The 22,412-nt window shown below is 48.3% G+C and overlaps 1 protein-coding gene across 6 annotated transcripts in view; it reads right to left on the bottom strand.

Annotated features, from left to right (window-relative positions):
• Window positions 1-1,486: 1,486 nt before the first annotated feature.
• Window positions 1,487-22,412, bottom strand: part of GLYR1 (glyoxylate reductase 1 homolog) — a 24,714-nt gene continuing 3,788 nt past the window's right edge. For 2 of the 6 annotated variants that reach the window (XM_075830701.1, XM_075830700.1), the window contains exons 4-18: window positions 20,459-20,600; window positions 18,309-18,482; window positions 17,437-17,523; window positions 13,443-13,496; window positions 12,196-12,267; window positions 11,411-11,458; window positions 11,252-11,325; window positions 9,265-9,364; window positions 8,893-8,946; window positions 7,624-7,734; window positions 6,383-6,484; window positions 5,402-5,564; window positions 2,718-2,897; window positions 2,419-2,543; window positions 1,487-1,671 (exon numbers count right to left, since the gene is read on the bottom strand). In XM_075830701.1, coding sequence (XP_075686816.1) covers window positions 1,597-1,671; window positions 2,419-2,543; window positions 2,718-2,897; window positions 5,402-5,564; window positions 6,383-6,484; window positions 7,624-7,734; window positions 8,893-8,946; window positions 9,265-9,364; window positions 11,252-11,325; window positions 11,411-11,458; window positions 12,196-12,267; window positions 13,443-13,496; window positions 17,437-17,523; window positions 18,309-18,482; window positions 20,459-20,600 — 1,561 coding nt within the window. In that variant the 3' untranslated portion in view covers window positions 1,487-1,596. The remainder of the gene's footprint in view (window positions 1,672-2,418; window positions 2,544-2,717; window positions 2,898-5,401; window positions 5,565-6,382; window positions 6,485-7,623; window positions 7,735-8,892; window positions 8,947-9,264; window positions 9,365-11,251; window positions 11,326-11,410; window positions 11,459-12,195; window positions 12,268-13,442; window positions 13,497-17,436; window positions 17,524-18,308; window positions 18,483-20,458; window positions 20,601-22,412) is intronic. The other 4 variants (XM_075830703.1, XM_075830702.1, XM_075830706.1 and 1 more) reach the window with 4 other exon arrangements.

The raw sequence follows: 22,412 nt of genomic DNA, 5'->3' as shown, positions 1-22,412 counted from the left end.
TAAAATCTAATAAAAAAATAAATACATAAAACGAGGATTTCTCTAGAAAGTCTTCAGCCAGAAGAAAAATAATAAAAAAACAAATAAGAATTCCTTTTTCTATAGCAGGAGACGGGCGTAGCCGCCACCATCAACGAAACGGCCAAAGACTCCAGGACAGAGGGAAAGCTCTGGTGACAGACCACGCTTGTACTGTAGAGAATCTCAGACTACCAGCTCTGTTACATATAAAACGCAGGCTCCAAGGATCGTCTTATATCTCCATACACGGTTATCTAACTGCTTTACTTGTGCCGATCTTAAGCTACATCATGCTTTTACTCCAATCACATCCAGAGCAGCATTAAAAAAAAAACTCTGCTTGAATTTGGTATCTGTGCTCAGGCCGGGTACAGCTTAGATCAGATCCTCAAACTTTACTGCCCACTGTGATGCAATGCACTTTGGGAGATGTAGCTTTTGGATGCACCTTTAACCACTTCGTTGCAGCGGTCGCCATTGACTGCAGCATCTAAGGGGTTAATCGGCGGAGATCGGAGCTAGCTCCGCCCCTGACCGTTACAGCAAAGTGTCAGCTGCGATATACATGGGACACCTGCTTGTGACAGCTTCTGAGCCCGCTCCTTTGCCGTCTCGGAGTTACGCGTTATGTGTTGCGCTAACACCTTGGCTGTAGCGACGCAACATGTCGCCAAGGGGTTAACAGTACAGTGTCCAGTGGAAACACTACATCTCCCAGAGTGCAGAAGATCAAAGCATGAACTACACTGAACAAGCAGGGAGAGAACATCCTGCAGCCGGAGTGCTAAACTGAATTCTAAATGCAGCTTTGAATGTAACTGGAGTATAAGACAATCTTCTAAGCGGAGCAGGGTATTTGCAAATTTACCAGATAAAACTATTTAAAAAAATCAAAAAACGAACCAACCACGAGCCCACGCTTTACAGGGTGTTGTGGTCCGTGGCTGTTGCCTGGTCGGGGGTTCGTGGACCAGACGCACTTACCGCGCTTTGTCCGAGAAACCCTCAAGAGAAACTCGTCTTTATAGCTCAGTCCACAACGGAAAAAACGAAGAGCGGGTGACCAGAGAGCGCCGCCGCCGACCGATTAACCACTTATGTGACACGGGTGAAGGAGATGCGGGGGGTCCTAACGAAACCAAAAAAAATATCTTGTGCACTGTACAACTAGGCAAATCATCTTCCGAGAAAGTAGTCATCGGGGGGACATGCGCTCGTGTCTGCGAGGTAACGTTCCGGTGTCCTTCAGCAGTGGATGGTCCTCGAGATGAGCATGCACTGGGGTGGGGACTACAAGTTCTGGCCACCAGGAGGCTCCACTTTGTGGGCAGGTAGAAGAACAGGTCACTACGGAGAGAGCGGTGGAAGAACTGTCGCCATTAGTGCAAGGCCGGAGCGAGTCCGGCACCACTGCCAGGAGCGGAGCCGACAGTCCACGGACAACGAGACGCTGGAGCCAACCGTGGAAGTGAGAAAAAATATATATATATCTGGAGAAGACAGAGGCGGACTGTGATGGGTTAAAAACAAGGCTGAGAAATCAGAAGAATCCGTGACGATGAAGAAGTGCAGGAACTAGTGGATGTAGGCCCTGTACACGGCAGACATGTCGTTATCAGATTGGTCCAATGCTTTCGCTCTTTTGTAGACCTGCCGGAGGGAAAGAGACAAGAATGAGGAGTGAGATCATACAGAACGACAAAAACATGGCTGCTTCTTCCGGAAACAGCGCCACCCCTGTCTTCAGGTTGTGTGTGGTATTGCAGCTCAGCCTCATTCACATCAATGGAGCGGAGCTGCAGTACCAGGCACAACCTATGCACAGGTGTGGCGCTGTTATATGGACAAATATAGAAATGGTTCTCTTAGGCCCTGTTCAGGAGCCTCCATGGCAGATTTGGTAGAGATTGCCAGATAAAAAAAAAAGCGCAGCACACACCGATATCCGGCAAAACAACGAACACCATGACGGAAACCCTACAAAATTAATTCAAGTCAATGAGTTTGGTCGGGTGCCGACGGTGTCCGTCGTGCGATGGGTTCGGCGATTCCGTACGTTTTGTTTTTCTTTCCCTACGATGGAATACAATAACGCAAAACCCAGCGCAGGTGTGAACAGCGCCGCAGGCAAATCAACAAGTTCCTGACTTTTTGTTTTCTAGTGAAACTTCAGCTACTGTGTGCTTTTACTCCAGTCACACCCAGAGCTGCATTCAGCACTGGCATCCACAACACGTCTCTGCTGAGATCCCATAACTGGGGATGAGATAATCGATCAGCCTATGCACCCCACACGTCATCTCCCCATAGACGAGGTCCCTGTCTTATTACAGTGCGGCTGGCGCTGCTATTCTGGTCTATCGATCACGTCAGTGTCATGTCGCAGTGCGGCCTCACCTCATTGGCTGCGGCAGCCATGGGGGTAGGGTGGTTGACAGAGTCTCCCAGGGCGATGGCGAGCCTCAGGTCCTTCTGGATGTACTTTAGATAGAAGTCTGGTTTGAAGTTCCCCTGCAGGATGTCTGGAATGAGAGATCTGGGGTTAGACGGCTGAGATGTTCTCAGTTGTTCTTTGGAAATAGAGCAGAAAATGCGGCTCCGACACGGACATCGGGGATTTCACGGCTTTCAGGGAGAAAACGCGGAACCAATGACCAGCGGCGGGGAGGGGGAGGGGAGGGGGCTGGAATTCTTACTTTGGCACTTTTGGTCCAGGAAGATACTGGAGAGCTGGCTCTGGATCAGGATGTCCAGCAGGGTCTGTTGGGACTGACCGGTCACCTGCGCCAATGTCATGCCTTCCGCTATCGTGGCCATGAAGCTGCCCTGCACCATGTTAATGATCAGCATCATCCTGGCAGCGTTACCCGCCTCCCCTAGAAAACAGAAAACGTGGCAGCGGTTACAGCGACAGCTTCCAGTCCGAGCGCAGCGGCCGATTCCCTGTACGTAACATCGGTCTATCCGCAGCAAGGCTGTCACAATACCAGCGATACCGATACTTTGTGTAATATTGCGACACTCTGTACTTTGTGTAATATTGCGACACTCTGTACTTTGTGTAATATTGCGACACTCTGTACTTTGTGTAATATTGCGACACTCGGTACTTTGTGTAATATTGCGACACTCGGTACTTTGTGTAATATTGCGACTCTCGATACTTTTCGTAATATTGCGACACTCGATACTTTGTGTAATATTGCGATACTCGATACTTTGTGTAATATTGCGACACTCGATACTTTTCGTAATATTGCGACACTCGGTACTTTGTGTAATATTGCGACACTCGGTACTTTGTGTAATATTGCGACACTCGGTACTTTGTGTAATATTGCGACACTCGGTACTTTGTGTAATATTGCGACACTCGGTACTTTGTGTAATATTGCGACACTCTGTACTTTGTGTAATATTGCGACACTCGGTACTTTGTGTAATATTGCGACACTCGGCACTTTGTGTAATATTGCGACACTCGGTACTTTGTGTAATATTGCGACACTCGGTACTTTGTGTAATATTGCGACACTCGGTACTTTGTGTAATATTGCGACACTCGGTACTTTGTGTAATATTGCGACACTCGGCACTTTGTGTAATATTGCGACACTCGGTACTTTGTGTAATATTGCGACACTCGGCACTTTGTGTAATATTGCGACACTCGGTACTTTGTGTAATATTGCGACACTCGGTACTTTGTGTAATATTGCGACACTCGGTACTTTGTGTAATATTGCGACACTCGGTACTTTGTGTAATATTGCGACACTCGGCACTTTGTGTAATATTGCGACACTCGGTACTTTGTGTAATATTGCGACACCCGGTACTTTGTGTAATATTGCGACACTCGGTACTTTGTGTAATATTGCGACACTCGGTACTTTGTGTAATATTGCGACACTCGGTACTTTGTGTAATATTGCGACACTCGGTACTTTGTGTAATATTGCGACACTCGGTACTTTGTGTAATATTGCGACACTCGGTACTTTGCCAACAATAATAATTAAAAAAATAAAAAGTTCTCCCATTTTGTGATGTGCGGCGCGTGGAGGGACTAAGTTCATCACCCCCCGAGCCTCATATTAAGCAGTTTTTTATTTAACAGCGTAAACATCATCATCGACGCTATAAATTTGTTATTACGGTCGCGACGATACCGAATATTTGTATATTTTATGAAGAGACTTTTATTTTAATGTTTATTGTACAACGTGTGTATTTTTTATTTTTGCTTTTTTATTTTTAATCTTTAAAGGGGTTTCCACCGGATAGGTCATCAGTAGGTGATCTGTGGGGGTCCGACACCCGGGCCCCGCACAGATCAGCTGGTCCGGAGCCTCCGTGCACCGGACGTACATGCTGAAAGCACTTCTCTCCAGCCACGGAATAGCGGCCGAGCTGCAGCACTGTATTCAAGTGAATAGGAGCGGACCTGCAGTTCAGCAGCACGGCCACTATGCTATGTACAGAGCCAACTGCATCCAGCTCCGTACATAGCATAATGTGCCACAACATCCGGTGCCCGCAGGCCACCGGAGCGGCTTATCCGTGCGGGGTCCAGGTGTCGGACCCGCGCCGATGACATACTGATGACCTGTACGGTGGATATATACTGTTAGGACATAGGTAACACCTCCCTGCGTACTAACAACAGGAAATAGGGTCAGACAGCCCTGGGGTCCTTCATTGGACCCTGAGCTGTCTGCCCATATATGGTATGTCCCTCTATCGCATCACAGGGATCCCCTCTACTCATTTTCCTCTTGAATGCTGCGGTGGTGGTCAGCTTTGACTGCAGCATTCAGGGGAATAGCGGTGGAGATGAGGTTTCTCTGATCTCCGCCGTTAGAGCGGAGCTGCGGCTGTGTAATACAAGCATTGCCCCGCTCCTGACAACAAGTGCACGCACACGATCCGCATGAGGTGATGCAACCGCTGCCGCACTGATGAGCGGTGGCACGGACGACAGAACATGGGGGTGCTTTGTAGTGCTCCCGCCATGTTCTGTCTTCAGTGCCGGCCGCATCACATCATACTGACCGCACACGTGCACACCTGTCAGGACTCAGGAGTGGGGCAATGGCTGTATCACACACCCACAGCCCCGCTCTCGTACATCCATGTGTTACTATACTGCGGCCGCACAGCTCAGTATCAATACATGAATTAACGGTATTGAACTCATACAGTTCCGTCCTCACTAGTGGACAAGTTTCTATCCCCCACGAGATCTCCTGAAATACTCTGTGCTGCTGGCGACCCTGTTCCTTCCACTAAGTATACCTCAGTCTGTAATCCCCCCCATCGGTCTCCATTCCTCACATCACGACACAAGGTCAGCGCACATGATATCTAATGAGATTACCGAGAAAGAAGGAGGTCTTGCCCATGGCCTGGAAGCAGCTGCTACAATCTTCAAAGACGCCTTGGTCTCCGGCTGCCAGGATCATCAACATGCCGTCATTGGATAACTGCTGGTTACCGGCCACAGGGGCTTCCAAGAAGCGGCCCCCCCGAGACACTATAACCTGGCGGCAGAAGAACAGAGAGATGAGTGGGGGGTGGGGTGGGGGGGGGGGGGGGCGCATCACAAGGGTCAGTTCACATGCGGCGTAAATAATGCGGATTTTCTGTAACAGATTTCATAGTGGAATATCCGCAGCGTCTTACAGTGACAGCAAAGTGGATGAGATATGAACAAATCTCCTCCACACGCTGGGGAAAAACAAAAACGCCAAAAAAACGCCCATAAAATGACTCGCGGTGCGTTTTTTAATCCTCAGAATGTCGACTTGTGTTGCGGAATCGCTGCTTTTGTGTTGCAGGTTTTTCCCTCTGAATTGAACGGGGAGGTAAAACCCGCAACAAAAAGCGTCTGATTCCACCGCAAAAAAAATTGCAAATTGGAAAAAAAACAAAAAAAAAAACTTTTTGGGGTTTCAAATTAAAAAAAGGTAAATTCTTATCCCGTTGTCATAGCGACGCGTTCCTCTGTTCTCCATCCAGGCCGGCCTCCTCGGATGACGTTTCATTTATCCCATGTGACTGCTGCAGCCAATCACAGGCTGCAGCGGTCACATGGGCTGAAGCATCATTCCTGGAGGCCGGGCTGCACGGAGCGCAGCGGGACGGGTTGCTATGACAACAGCCTGGGGTAAGTATAAGCCTTTTTTTTTTTTAACCACTGCAGTGGAGAGACCACAATTTGTTGTGTTTTTTCTCTGGTGGATTTCCCTGCGGGTTCCAGGACAGATAAGCGGTGTCCTGTGAGGATAGCCCAATAATCCGAGTGGGGGGTCTCCATGTCCTTTCCGTTACTTCCCCGCCTAGTCTAATAACACGTTACCTGCGACAGCTCAGCCACGGTTTCTGGGTCCACGGTAGACATATCCACGTAACACTTTCCTGGACGGATCCCCTGCAGCACCCCGCTGGGTCCTAACACCAGCTGAAAGCAGAGACAAATATTAAAGCAGAACTCCGGCAGACAATGAAATCACCCCCGCTGCCCCCTCACATTGTTTACCATCCCCCCTCACCTCCAGTTTCCCCTTTTCGTCCACCATCTTTTCACTACTCTCCGCAGGCAGCAGCTTTGATAATTACATTACCCATGATTCCTTGCACAGGTGACATATTGCAGAAGATATAGTGATGTAAATCATTCCTAACTGTGGGCAGGCTGCCGGAGAGCCGTGTACGAAGGTCTAGACTATAAGTCAATAGCCAATAGGAAGCAGCAGAACACACCGGACAGTGCAGACTCGTGGTGGTCACCCACTGCATTCCTGGATTGTTGCTAGGCAACGGCCCGGGCACATGGATTTGCAAGAGACGGCAGCAACATCATGATTTCAGGTTGAGCAATCCAACCCATGGACGACCAGAAGCAGCGCTGACCCTCAGAGTGCGATCCCCGAGCGATCACGAGCCGCAGGGCTGACCCTCAGAGTGAGATCCCTCAGCAATCACGAGCCGCAGGGCTGACCCTCAGAGTGAGATCCGAGCGATCACGAGCCGCAGGGCTGACCCTCAGAGTGAGATCCCCGAGCGATCACGAGCCGCAGCGCTGACCCTCAGAGTGAGATCCCTCAGCAATCACGAGCCGCAGGGCTGACCCTCAGAGTGAGATCCGAGCGATCACGAGCCGCAGGGCTGACCCTCAGAGTGAGATCCCTCAGCAATCACGAGCCGCAGGGCTGACCCTCAGAGTGAGATCCGAGCGATCACGAGCCGCAGGGCTGACCCTCAGAGTGAGATCCCCGAGCGATCACGAGCCGCAGCGCTGACCCTCAGAGTGCGATCCCCGAGCGATCACGAGCCGCAGCGCTGACAGAAGAATTGTTGAAATTCTCAGTATGCTACCCCTCCCTCAATAGCTTACGACCATCATATCAGACAGGACAGTCAGGTGGTAGATCTTATAATGCACGGGGCTGTTGTGAACCTCCCAGGGTAAACACTACATCTCCCACAATGCAATTCAGTATGATCACGTTGCCCATTTTAAACAGAATATATAAAACATACGACAGCACAACGCGCCCCCCGCATGTAAAACCGAAGCCCAACAAGACCACAACGTACGTCCTTAGCCGCTTTGGGATCGGCCACGCAGGCAAACGTGATGTCGCAGGTAGAGACCACCTCCGCCGGAGTTCTGCCTAGTTGTGCTCCTTCCTGAACGAACAAGTCACACTGCAAGAAAGAAAAGAAGAAGCGTCAGACGATAAAAAAAAAAGGAAAGCGACCTGCAGTCTGACCGTGAAACACAATGCAATCTCCTGCTCCCTGTTATCAGCCATTGCGGGCGTGGGAGAGGTGGACTGAGTGTTCTACCATGGAGAAACCTCCCCTCCCCCGTGATCATTATGTCATATCCCGCATGTCCAGAGACATTTACATCCAGATATGTGACCGATATCAGCCGCCCCTCTTATAACGCTCCGCCACTATTATAAACTGATGACTGGTGGGTTAGTGGCCCTTTAAGAAGGTGAAGTGACCCTTAAAAAAGAACTTAAAGGGTAACTAAACGGTCAGAAAACCTCCGTCATGTCACAGCGACACGTCGTAAGGTTTGATCGGTGGGGGTCCGAGCGCTGAGACCCCCGCTGATTGCTAAACGAAGCTCGGGTTAATGCTGAGCCGCTTCTCTTGTGATCGGCTTTTCTCGGAGCGGTGTACGGCGCGGTGTATGCGCTTCTGCCGCTTCGTTTTAGTGATCGATGGGGGGTCTCCGTGCTCGGACCCCTATCGATCGAAACTTCTGACATGTCAGAAGTTTTTTTTAAAAGTTTAGTTTCCCTTTAATGTTTCCATTTCTAAGAAAGTTGGATGACAACCAATATGGCTGCCGCCACCGCTTTACCTGTGGAGCGACGCAGGGAGCACAGTTGCCGAGGCAACCGTATAAAATATCCGGCGCATAAGTCGTGCTCTAATTATTAGCAGTCACGCATGAGACTGTCCAGAGTGACGACACGTCAGGGGTGATCACACAGCTCTCCCGGACACCTGAACGGTAAAATCTTCCCGGTTACAGCCGTCCAGGACTGCGGAGGGTCTATTACGGTGCATATTCTGAGAAAGTGAAGCGGTTACAGGGTTGTCACCCAGCTTTCCTATACTCCTGAATGGCAAATCTACTAAGATAGTTCCCCAGGTCGCCCGTATCATTGTAGAACTAATTCGATTTGCTATTAAAGCCGGCTGCCAACCATTGTAATTGTGGCCATATTGGCGGTCACCCAGCTTTCCCAGAAACAGACAAAACTAAGAAACCTTAAAACAGAAGAGGACGACTGGTTACTTATTTCTCAGGTCTCGCCGGGGGATGAAACAAAGCGTCTTTACCTTGCTGCTCTCATCTCGATCACACACTTCACTGTGAATTCCTCCAGACGTGTTCTAGTTTAGAGAAATAATGGAGATTGATATTCTCAGGGCAGTCTAGAGAGTCACAGACTATGAAGCCCTGATCGGTCTGAACACACGGGGCGCTGCAGTGATTCCAATGAAGTATGAGATCACACGTGATGCGGGAGGTGCGGCCTGTGTCGCCAGCGGCCGGCCAGATAAGCTCCGCCCCCAGTGGAATACTACAACCCTCAATGGGTGCAGCCTGGTTAACAGACACCACGTGGTCATGAGCTTCACCCCCTCCATGACACCATGCATTGAATGACACACAATGGATAATTGCCGCGCAGGCGCTCGGTGCGTTACCTTCTCTGCGGTCCGGTTCCATACGGTCACCGCGTGCCCCCTCTTCAGCAGGTTGGATACGATGCCGCTCCCCATTAAGCCCAAACCGAGAAATCCAATCCTGAACAAGGGAAGATAAACGGGTCAGAATCCGACAGGGAGGAACGTCTCTTACAAGGTGCGGGTGATGGAGGGTGTCAGAGCCTGCGTAGAGCTATCAGGATACACGGACACGCAGCGACCAGACGTTACTGTGCAGTGAAATGGTTAAAAAACAACAACATGTCCTATCAGCCATATTGGGGACATTGTTGTGGCACTTTTTGGGGTACAACGGAGCTGTGTAAACAATGAAGGGGATGCACTCGCTGGTATGCCGGGAGCCGAAAGATGGACCCCCACTGATCTAATATTGATGGCCCTCACACAGGGATAGACCATTCATTTTGAAGAACCGGATAACACCTTTAAATAAAACTGGTAAAAGCCTTTAAGTGCAACCGGGCACCACTCCATAAGGCAGTTCAAGCTACTGTGCATCCTGGGTGTCCGTACATAATGCAGTGTAAGGCAGTGGGTGTCCGGGGTGTCAGTACATAATGCAGTGTAAGGCAGTGGGTGTCCGGGGTGTCAGTACATATTGCAATGGGTGTCCGGGGTGTCAGTACATAATGCAGTGTAAGGCAGTGGGTGTCCGGGGTGTCAGTACATAATGCAGTGTAAGGCAGTGGGTGTCCGGGGTGTCAGTACATATTGCAATGGGTGTCCGGGGTGTCAGTACATAATGCAGTGTAAGGCAGTGGGTGTCCGGGGTGTCAGTACATAATGCAGTGGGTGTCCGGGGTGTCAGTACATAATGCAGTGGGTGTCCGGGGTGTCAGTACATAATGCAGTGGGTGTCCGGGGTGTCAGTACATAATGCAGTGGGTGTCCGGGGTGTCAGTACATAATGCAGTGGGTGTCAGTACATATTGCAGTGTAAGGCAGTGGGTGTCCGGGGTGTCAGTACATAATGCAGTGTAAGGCAATGGGTGTCCGGGGTGTCAGTACATAATGCAGTGTAAGGCAGTGGTGTCCTGGGTGTCAGTACATAATGCAGTGTAAGGCAATGGGTGTCCGGGGTGTCAGTACATAATGCAGTGTAAGGCAGTGGGTGTCCGGGGTGTCAGTACATATTGCAGTGGGTGTCCGGGGTGTCAGTACATATTGCAGTGGGTGTCCGGGGTGTCAGTACATATTGCAGTGGGTGTCCGGGGTGGTAGTACATATTGCAGTGTAAGGCAGTGGGTGTCAATACATATTGCAGTGGGTGTCCGGGGTGTCAGTACATATTGCAGTGTAAGGCAGTGGGTGTCCTGGGTGTCAATACATATTGCAGTGTAAGGCAGTGGGTGTCCTGGGTGTCAGTACATATTGCAGTGGGTGTCCGGGGTGTCAGTACATATTGCAGTGGGTGTCCGGGGTGTCAGTACATATTGCAGTGTAAGGCAGTGGGTGTCCTGGGTGTCAAATACATATTGCAGTGGGTGTCCGGGGTGTCAGTACATATTGCAGTGTAAGGCAGTGGGTGTCCTGGGTGTCAGTACATAAGGCAGTGTAAGGCAGTGAGTGTCCGGGGTGTCAGTACATAATGCAGTGTAAGGCAGTGGTGTCCTGGGTGTCAGTACATAAGGCAGTGGGTGTCCGGGGTGTCAGTACATAATGCAGTGTAAGGCAGTGGGTGTCCTGGGTGTCAGTACATATTGCAGTGGGTGTCCGGGGTGTCAGTACATATTGCAGTGGGTGTCCGGGGTGTCAGTACATATTGCAGTGTAAGGCAGTGGGTGTCAGTACATAAGGCAGTGGGTGTCAGTACATAAGGCAGTGGGTGTCAGTACATAAGGCAGTGGGTGTCCGGGGTGTCAGTACATAATGCAGTGTAAGGCAGTGGGTGTCCGGGGTGTCAGTACATATTGCAGTGGGTGTCCGTGGTGTCAGTACATATTGCAGTGGGTGTCAGGAGACGCACTTCTTGTCTGTGGGAGTGATGTTGCCGTTGATGGCCGTGCTGTCTGCTGCCTGGATTGAGGTTGAGCCGGTGTCCTGTGAACAGATAGAGAGACGACTGGTGTCAGCGGAGGAGGAGAAGGGGCCAAATCCACAGATATGTAATGGGGGGGGTCCTCACCTCTGATACTTTCAGCCGCTTGCTGATGGCCTGGTACGTGACGCTGGGCTGAGGACACAAAGCAGAAATCATGTGGGTTACAATCAATTTAAATGACACAGGATCTGGACCTCCTCACCATCCCCCACAAATAAGCCCCCCCGTAAACGCAGCCCAGGAGCAGATCAGGGGACAGCCAAGAAGGTCTGGAGCCGGGGACCCCACAACACTCCACCTCCAGCAACCGGATACCACACAGAGAAAACCACAGTGAGCGCACCCAACCCCCGCCATTCCCTGGTTATGTTCTGGGAAAGCTGGGTGCCAACCACGGTGCGCCCCTATTACAGCTCCCACCAAGCTTCATCAGTTCGTCATGAAATGGGGCACGGGATCTTGCACAGCATCACTAGAGAGATCTGTTCAGAAGACTGGGAAAGCTGGGTGTGAACCGCAGCGGGACCCGTAACGGAGACGCCACAAAAACATAACCAAAAAACGGCCGACTAGAACTTCTAACAACTGACAGCAGAGGAAAACCTTCAAAGGGAATGAGCGCGAGATTATAAAAATCCTCCTGCCGGGACCCCAGAGATCAGCCGGCGTTACCCTAGTACCCTGCAGCGCCACCACAGGGGAAATGAAGCATTGACATTACTGGAGGACTTTCATTACACGCAGGGGCAATGGATCATTACTCCCATCATGCAGCAGAATCCGCACTTCACATAAGGGACTTTATTTACTCTCAGCCCAGGTAATAATCCCATTCGCATTCCATTCACTGACTGCTACACTTCTTGTACCTTTTTCAACACCATCTCTGTGCCAAGTGTCCTGTGCCCGTGTAGCAGCCAGCTGTCACCCGCCGTGTCCTCCTGCAGAGAAACAAGAGTGAGAATGAGAGGATAATCCCCAAACGTTTACATTGGAGAAATTTAACGAAAAAGTGGCAATGGTGCGAACAGTCCTGAATAAAAATCCATTACCGTTTTGTGTATACAGCTCCTGTGCAGACCTGTGTCTCCATAGCAACAGACTACAAATAATCCTGCAGTCATACTCCCCCCTACTTCTTGCTAACTTACCGAACGTGAGGTCTTCCCCTTGCTGCAATGTGTACAACCCCTTACCATAAGCCCAGCATAGTCCCTACACCGGGACCCAGCAAGGAGCCACCAAGAAAGCTGCTCTCGCTTTGTGTTACCTGGATGTCCCATATGGTCCCTGTGAGGGAATGGGAGCACTCGCTAGGAGGTGAGTGAGCGATGGTGAAGATCTCGGGCAGCGGCACTAGTCACTGGGGGGAGCAGACACTCAACGAGGTTATCCAAAGTGGACGGCCCCTTTAACTAAATTGATAGCGCAAATGAATGATCTTCAATTTAGACTTAGATGCAGATTATTTTCCTGTATATGGTCCGAATCTTATCTCATCAGCCGCTCAGGTTGCTGCTCTGCCTTCCAATGCTTTACACTGCAGCTCTGCTTTCTCACATTTGCCGCGCTGTACAAGCTCAGTGGGAGGTCAGTGCAAACATTATGTATAAAAGCCAGAAGAAATACATTATACCTCCAAGTGTGAACCTCACTTCTAGTTTATATCTGCATATTTATCCCGCACTGATCAGCCCCATCGCGTCTTATACTCTAGTCACACCCAGAGCTGCATTCACAGTCAGGACTGTGCAATATCCCCCCTCCCCTTCACCCCTGACAGCTTGGCCATAATATCATAAAGTAGCGTGCATTGAATATGTATTTTCTTCTACATCTCCCACAATGCACAGCAGAAGAGAATGCTCTATACAAACAGCAAACCAGCAGGGGGCAGCAGCGAGATGTGGGATCAGCAATGCAAGACTAAAAAAAAAAAAATCTAACCGCAGCTCTGAATGTGACTAGAGTATAAGATCGGATGAGGCGCATACGTTTCCCTGAACTCTGAGAACAACGTGGTCTTTCCTGTAACGAACTGAGAGGTTTGATGCTAAAAGCAAAAGAGGACCACAAGTGGCCTCCGGTCTTGCTCTTGCATGCTGGCGTGGCCTACCTTCTCGGTCTGGCTGAGCAGGAAGTGGTGGAAGTGAGCGTCGTCCATGGAAAGCTGCAACCGAATAGAGAGAGAAACTGAGATGCTTCCCTCTACAGCAGAGCGAGTCAGGCTATACCACTGGTCTGCAAGCTGCGGCTGCCGCGGCATGCTGGGAGTTGTAGTTTTACAACACCTGGAAAGCGACAGGTTGCAAACTGGGTCTGCCGGGGCATGCTGGGAGTTGTAGTATTACAACGCCTGGAGAGTGACAGGTTGCAGACCTCAGGGTTATACTTACTCTAAGTGACCGCAGCGACATGTGAGGGAACCCCCGAACCGTGATCGAGAACCTTTCACCGCTACGATACAACGCACAACGATTGTCAGGAATCGGCTCAGCGTTACAACGACATGTAAGATAAGAGGCCAGGACGCGGAGAATGAGGAGAGTTGGCTGTACACGAGCGCCGCTCACTCCATTCTGTCCTATACGAACTTCGGAAACAGCCGAATAAAAAAAAATGGCGCCCCCTCCTGGTCTCGGAACGCATTGTTAAGGAACGACTTTACAAATCTATCAGACAATCGCTGAAATAACAATCCACGACATGGTCTCTGCGGGAAACCCCCGACTACAGCGTCCGCCTTCACCTACTATTTTATGGCACCAAGTAGATCAAACATCTGGGACTGACACACGGGGAGCGGGCGGGGGTCTGCATTATAATTCAGCTTTAAAGGATAATTAAACATTTGGCAAATTTCTATCAAGTCGTAGTGACATGTCAGAAGTATTGATTGGTGGGGGTCCGAGCACTGAGGCCCCCACCAATCACTAAAACGAAGAGTCAGAAGGTCTCGTGTGAGCGCTCGGCCACTTCGTGTCTTTTTCCGGAAATCAATGTATCGGTGACCGGACTCACTAGAAAGTCTATGACCCCGCACTCCGCTACATCGGCTGTCCGGAAAAAGCCGAACTCACTCGAGCGATTCAGCTGCTTCGTTCTAGCGATTGGTGGGGGTCTCAGTGCTCGGACCCCCACCAGTCCAAACTTCTGACATCTCACTATGACTTGATAGAAATTTGCCGAACGTTTAGTTACTCTTTAATAACATAAATTTTCTCACCATTTTTTATATCTCTGCTTGCTGTCACTCAACGGGAACATTCCTATTTTACACCCATAAGCTAAAAATACGCCCTGACCTAATACTTTTCATAGCTGAGGGTTTGTTACAATGGTATCCATTCTAGACATCATCAGCACAAATCTCTCCCCGTCCTGACAGCTTGTTACAACGTATCAGTGCAGGCAAAAGGTATCAGCCTGGAGTGCAGACGGTTTAGGATTGTGTAGATTGGACACAATTGCAACAAACCCGCAGCAGTGTCACATTTTGTCCAAAAAAATATTAAAAAAAGAACAATTTGTGGCTAGAAGTTTAACCCCCAGCAAAGCCTGAGAGGCACAAAACCTCCTAAAAATAAGATATCAGGATGTGGACACAGGCCCCCTATATGACTACAGGTACAAACTGAAGAGACCAAAAATCTCCAAGAGCCGGACGCCGATAAAAATCAGAGTCACGGAGACGACAAATAATCTGATTAGTTATCGGGGAGGGGAGGGGGGGTTAGGTAAGTAACTTCTTATCTTCTCACCCGCAGGGTCACTGGAGGCTGGACAGGGGGTGAAGCCAGTAACAGGCCGGGATCTTTCTTCCTGCCGTCACTCACAGCTTCCCCCTCCCCAACACAGGCAGAACCAGGGAGTAGAACATTTCGTGCTGCCCCCCAAATCATTTGAATAATTAGAATAATATCTAAATTAACAATTTGAGTTTTAATCCGATCTAAGCTCTAGATTTATATTCTAGCCGCGGCAAGCGCTTAAAAGTCACGACATGTTACAAACGATTGTGTCGGTAAAAGGTTTAAGTCTATGAACTTAAATAAGAATGGTTCCATTCACTGACAGAAAGCAGAGGTTTAAAGAATGGTGAAGAATTGTATTACAAAGTTTATAACAAAGTTGCAAAACTTTACACTATAAAATTAAAGGGGTTGTACTAGAATGGATAATGATCTATACACAAAATCAGAATAGGTGATGAGTTTGTGATCGCGGGGGCCCCCACCGATCCTCCTCACTGATCGAGCACGGTATGAGCGCTGCTGCTCCATTCCATGTCTATGGGACTGACGGAAACAGCCAAGTGCAGAACTCGACTGTTTCCGTCAGTCCTATAGACATAAAATGGAGCGGTGCGCGCATGTTCATTCAAGCTCCTCCTCACTGCAGGGTGGGTGAGGTGGGGGGAGGGACCCCCTTTCTCATGATCGGTGGGGGTCCCAGCGATCACACACTTATCACCGATCCCGTGGATAAGTGATCATCTCTATTGCCCGTTTGCTTCCTCAATGCAAAATAAAGCAACTTTCTAAATGCTTTTCATTCAAAATGTCCTAACATTTGGCTGCTGCAGAGTCTGTACCTCCTGCGGACAACTGGTCTCCTGCAAATTCTAGGGCCCCATGCACACGACTGTAAAAACGCGGACCGGACCACGGTCCGCGGTTTTACGGACCCATTCTGTTCTATTGGTTGCGGACACCTTTCCGTAGCGCTAGAACCGTGCCAGGAATTATGGAGCATGTCCGTTTTTCTCGTGTTTTACGGGCCATGCTCCTATACTTTGCCCCTTTAAAAGGAGCGCACACAGGCTATCGAGATGCTTTCTCTATACACTGATCTGCGGTGTACAACCCCCCCCCCCCCCCTGCTATCTTTAACACAAAGAAGGGAGGGGGGGCAGTTGAGTCAGCTGTCAGGAGCAGTGGACTGACGGCTTTGAGTTAGAATATGCAGGAGACCAGCTGTCTACAGGAGCTACACAGACTGTACAGCAGCCAAATGGTAGAAAATTTGTAATGAAAACCATTTAGAAATTTGCATTTAGGAAGCAAAAGAACAATAAACCAAAAAAGATTCACTTCAAAAAGGTGCACGCTGCCTTTAAAGGGGTCACCCGGGGACCAAAAATTGCTTTGTATTCATATTATTATGTAGAAAGAAGTCACTTACTAATGTACTTTTCATTCAAAATTCGGTACTAAATGGTGCCGTTCAAACCCGGTGAACTGTTCCCGGAAGTCCTGGAGCTTTTCTAATATTGATGACGCGCCGGCACGGCCCCACGTGACTGAGGGCTCGCTTCCTGTGCGGTTCGTGACGGCTGCTTGCCCACATCACTGACCATATATGGACAGTGACAGCCACGGTGGCAGCAGTGCCGGAGTCCCGGGCAGAGGGTTAGCGGATGCTCTGCTCGGGGACTCCAGCAATAGGCAGTGTGACAGCCCCTTGTGGTCATGCCATTGATAACACGCCGTCATAAACAGCACAGGACGCACGCCCTCAGTCCCGTGTCGGCGCATCCTCAATATTAGAAAATCCCCAGGACTTCCGGGAACGTGTTAGTGAGTGACTTCTTTTTACATAAAAATATGAAAGCAAAGCCATGTTTGGTCCCCGGATGACCCCTCTGAAAGCTTTATTTACATAAAACCAGAAAACCCTATTGATTGTACCCATGAAAGTGTTAAAAGGATTGTCCTCGATTAGAAAAACAGGTTCGCTCTCTCCCGGAAACAGCGCCGCGGGTCCCGCGTGGTATTGCAGCTCAGCTCCACTGAAGTGAACAGAGACAACCCGTGGACGGGATCGGCGCCGTTATCGAAAAAAAAAAAAAAAAAAAAAAAAAATCAGCCATGTTTTTTCTAATCCTGGACGACCATTTAACACAAGTTTCTCTAACTGGATATCGTGACTTTTTTTTTTGGTACCAAACACATCGCTCATAGCAACAGAGACAAGATGTGCTGTTACCATAGCAGCCTGTGCCCGCACCCCTGTGTAGTAGCTGCAGGGGGCACACAGGGGTTACAGCAGCGGCTCAGTGGCAGAAAGACGAGCGCTCCGCCCCTGCACCGCCGCTGATCTATTCTTACCTCGCTCGTGGGTGGGGGCCAGCTGAACCGAGACACCGTCTTCATTGCCAGCTTCTTCAGGGAGCTCGGCTGGGGGGATGTGGTGCCCTAAATAACCAGGATGAAGAACGTTAGAGAAAAGCCAACAGCGCCCTCTGCAGTAACAGCGCACCCATCTCTCCCGACTACTACAAAACAAGGACGACGAGGGACTAAAGGAAATACATAGGGACCGTATTTAAAATCCACAAATTGAAACGTTTTTCTGGTTTTATGTAGAAACTATATAGACCTAATACTTCTCGCAGCTGAGGGTTTGCTACAATTTTATCCAGTCTCAACAATCCTCTGATTTGAGCAGCACAAATCTCTCTCCTGTCCTGATAGTTTGTTACAATGTATCAGTGCGGGTAAATTGTATCAGACTGGACTCCGGACCGTTTAGCTTGCAGTCTAAACTGGATCTAATTGTAACAAACCCTCAGCTATAAGAAGTGTTACGCTTGAATGGCTTTCTTAATGTGAAAAAGAAAGCAAGCAGAGATCTTAAAAACGGCGAGGAACTGAAACATGAAAAGTATTACAAATTTGCAAAACTTTTCATTGTCTAGGCAAAACGGATAGACCCTGCCTAGAGCTGGACCTGAGTGGGCGGAGCCTGACACAAGGGCTCTCGGTTGGTCTTCGGATCCGTGTCATGCTCCGCCCTCTGGCACTGCTCTAGGCGTAACTGTCTGAAATGTTCCCTTACTGTACTAGTGAGGATTGCAAAATATAGAAGGGGGAGGGGGGGGTTGTGCTGTATTTATAGAAATGTGGACAACCCCTTTAAGGTATAGGTTTTACAGAGCAGCAGGTATCTTCGCCCACTGCATGGCGCTGGGTGTATTCACCTTGTCCTCCTTGGGTGGTCTTCCGCGTTTACGTGGGCTCTGTTCACGGGATTTCTTTGTAGGTGATTTGGGGCCGGCATCGGAGGCCTTCCTCTTCCTTTCTCCGGCCGGCTTCTTAGATTTGCCTTCTGCTTTCTTGCCACTCATTTGTTTACCTTTGTCGTCACTCGCGTTCTGTGAAAATAAAATAAAAGTGACTTAAATGTGACCTGATCCGAAGAAAAGATGTATCAGGCGATCCACGCAAGTGCGTTCTGACGAGTCAGGGGAAGGCGATATTATACCTTGTTTTTTCCAGAAAACCCCTTTAATTCGCCTGTCGTATGTTCAGGATCTGCAATAACTTCTTAAAGGGGCTTTTCCAGGATTGAAGTTAAAGGGGCCGTCTTATCAGAGACCCCGCCCTATTGTATTAAAGCCACAGCGGCGACCTGATGCTGGGGGGGGGGGGTCCGGCTCCCAGCAACCCCCCACGCAGCGCAGATGTTGCCGGGAGAAGCCTCCTCTGACCTGACACGGGGGCTGTTCTTACAGAGCGTCTCTTCTGGCTCATAGAGGGGTCTCAATAGGGGGGAGCCTCTCTATGGAGTCCATATGCTCTAATAGAACATACAGAAGGGGTTCTCTTCATGGGATAGAATAAAACCCAGCAATTTCACCACACTTTTGTTGTGTCCTTAATTTGCGCCGTTTACCGTGTGGTATAAATAGAACAATAGGCGGGTCGTTAGGATTGCAAAGATACCAAATTTATATCGTTTTCTTATGTTTTCCTACTTTTACACAATAAAAACTCTTTTTTTTCTAATTTGTTTTTGTGTCTCCAGATTTGAAGAGTCGTAACTTTTTAACATTTTCTGCCGATGCGGCTGTAGGAGGGTTTTGGTTTTTTTGCGGGACGACTTGTAGTTTGTATTTGTACCATTTTGGAGCAGATGCGACTTTTTGATCACATTTTTTTAAGGCCGGATTCCCAGAAATCAGCCATTCCTGTATTGTTTTTTTTATTTGATCTTTTACAGGTTAAATAATGTAATAACTTTATAGTCGGGGTCGTTACGGAGGCGCCGATACCAAAGATGTGTCACTTTTTTTGTTTTTTAATAATAAAGCATTTTGTAAGGGCAAAAAGTGGGTTTTAATTTTTTTTCTTTCACACTTTGCATTTACTATAAACTTTTTTTTTTTTTTTTAAATGGTTTGATTTTTCCCCATTTCAATAGTAAAAGTAAATACAAGCACAACATAAAGACCAACCAAAACCCTGGTGGTCAAACAAGGCGCCATTCTATACAACACATGAACACTCCTCAGTGGGCAGTTTGTAGATATTCCATTTTTTAGTCCCACTAGGGGGGACTTCAGGAATTGGACTGTATAGAAGTTTCCTTTTGAGGTGACCCGACACGTCGCTGGGTTTATTATCCCCCCCCCTGCAGAAGAGACAACAAGCCCTGAAGTCCCATCAACTGCTTTACGGTTTTTTCTTTCTATGATGAAAAGCTATACCATCTTCCAATATACTTTCCGTATCCATTCCTCAGACATTTTAATATCTCTGCTTGCTGTCATTCAAGGGGATCCTGCATTGTTTACTCCAAGTGGCAAAAATTCTACCCTGGTCACGTGACGGACACACAGGCGCAGGGCTCGTTACAAGACACAGCTCTGATAACTTGGATGATGCCAGCACCTGCGAGTCATCACATCACCAGGACAGATTTTTACGTTGACTGCAAGCAGAGATCTTGAAAACGGTAAGGAATGGCTACCGACGGCATATCGGAAAGCTTTTATCATACACGGAATACAGCTGGAATTTCATTTGACCCATTCTCGCCCCCCCCCTCCCCCCCAGATCTGCGATGCTGCCGGTAACTCAACGTCCGACACCCCACAGATCTCCGGTGACACGAAACACCACACAGGGAAAAGCCATGGAAGTCGGGAGACTCCTCTGATTAACCCTTTAATGTCCGGCTTATTTTGGTTCTGACGGACAGAGCGTTTTTTTAATTCTTTTTTTCATGGTCACGTTTGTTTTTTATTAGTTACACAGTTGGATAGTTCGTGCGGCTGAAACAAGAACCGTCCATCAGTCGCCACGACGTGCTCGCTTGTTGCGGGACGAGTTGTAACCCATCACCAACCTGTTCTTGCTTTGCCTTCACTTTCTTCAGGAACTCCTCCACCGCGTCCACTGCTTGCTGGAAGCGCTTGCCCTTGTTGCCTTTGGTCATCTCCTCCTTGTTGGCGAGATAAGGTTTCAGCTGCTCCACCTTGATCCAGGCGCTGAGAGAGAACACAATATTAGTCACACTGCACGAATAATAAATCTACAGCTTGTCCTAACCCCCTCCGAATAGTATGATGCAACATTATCACTGTATGTCCGCATCATATTACGTATAGCATCGCTCTTCCCATACGGTCACTTTGTTAATACATTATATTATTAGCAGAATAGTGAGTGCAGCTCTGGAGTATGATACAGTATGTAACTCAGGATCAGTACAGGATAAGTAATGTAATGTATGTACACAGTGACTCCACCAGCAGAATAGTGAGTGCAGCTCTGGAGTATGATACAGTATGTAACTCAGGATCAGTACAGGATAAGTAATGTAATGTATGTACACAGTGACTCCACCAGCAGAATAGTGAGTGCAGCTCTGGAGTATAATACAGGATGTATCTCAGGATCAGTACAGGATAAGTAATGTAATGTATATACACAGTGACTCCACCAGCAGAATAGTGAGTGCAGCTCTGGAGTATAATACAGGATGTAACTCAGGATCAGTACAGGATAAGTAATGTAATGTATATACACAGTGACTCCACCAGCAGAATAGTGAGTGCAGCTCTGGAGTATAATACAGGATGTAACTCAGGATCAGTACAGGATAAGTAATGTAATGTATGTACACAGTGACTCCACCAGCAGAATAGTGAGTGCAGCTCTGGAGTATAATACAGGATAAGTAAAGTAATGTATGTACACAGTGACTCCTCCAGCAGAATAGTGAGTGCAGCTCTGGAGTATAATACAGGATGTAACTCAGGATCAGTACAGGATAAGTAATGTAATGTATGTACACAGTGACTACACCAGCAGAATAGTGAGTGCAGCTCTGGAGTATAATACAGGTTGTAACTCAGGATTAGTACAGGATAAGTAATGTATGTACACAGTGACTCCACCAGCAGAATAGTGAGTGCAGCTCTGGAGTATAATACAGGATGTAACTCAGGATCAGTACAGGATAAGTAATGTAATGTATGTACACAGTGACTCCACCAGCAGAATAGTGAGTGCAGCTCTGGAGTATAATACAGGATATAACTCAGGATCAGTACAGGATAAGTAATATATGTACACAGTGACTCCACCAGCAGAATAGTGAGTGCAGCTCTGGAGTATAATACAGGATGTAACTCAGGATCAGTACAGGATAAGTAATGTAATGTATGTACACAGTGACTCCACCAGCAGAATAGTGAGTGCAGCTCTGGAGTATAATACAGGATGTAACTCAGGATCAGTACAGGATAAGTAATGTATGTACACAGTGACTCCCCCAGCAGAATAGTGAGTGCAGCTCTGGAGTATAATACAGGATATAACTCAGGATCAGTACAGGATAAGTAATGTAATGTATGTACACAGTGACTCCACCAGCAGAATAGTGAGTGCAGCTCTGGAGTATAATACAGGATGTAACTCAGGATCAGTAATGTAATGTATGTACACAGGGACTCCACCAGCAGAATAGTGAGCGCAGCTCTGGAGTATAATACAGGATGTAACTCAGGATCAGTACAGGATAAGTAATGTATGTACACAGTGACTCCACCAGCAGAATAGTCAGTGCAGCTCTGGAGTATAATACAGGATGTAACTCAGGATCAGTACAGGATAAGTAATGTAACGTATGTACACAGTGACTCCACCAGCAGAATAGTGAGTGCAGCTCTGGAGTATAATACAGGATGTAACTCAGGATCAGTACAGGATAAGTAATGTATGTACACAGTGACTCCACCAGCAGAATAGTGAGTGCAGCTCTGGAGTATAATACAGGATATAACTCAGGATCAGTA

This window comes from Rhinoderma darwinii, chromosome 6 (genome assembly GCF_050947455.1).
Source record: "Rhinoderma darwinii isolate aRhiDar2 chromosome 6, aRhiDar2.hap1, whole genome shotgun sequence".
In the NCBI taxonomy this organism is placed as follows: Eukaryota; Metazoa; Chordata; class Amphibia; order Anura; family Rhinodermatidae; genus Rhinoderma; species Rhinoderma darwinii.
Note: the sequence above shows the minus strand (reverse complement) of the source record. Positions and strands in the feature narration are given on the sequence as shown.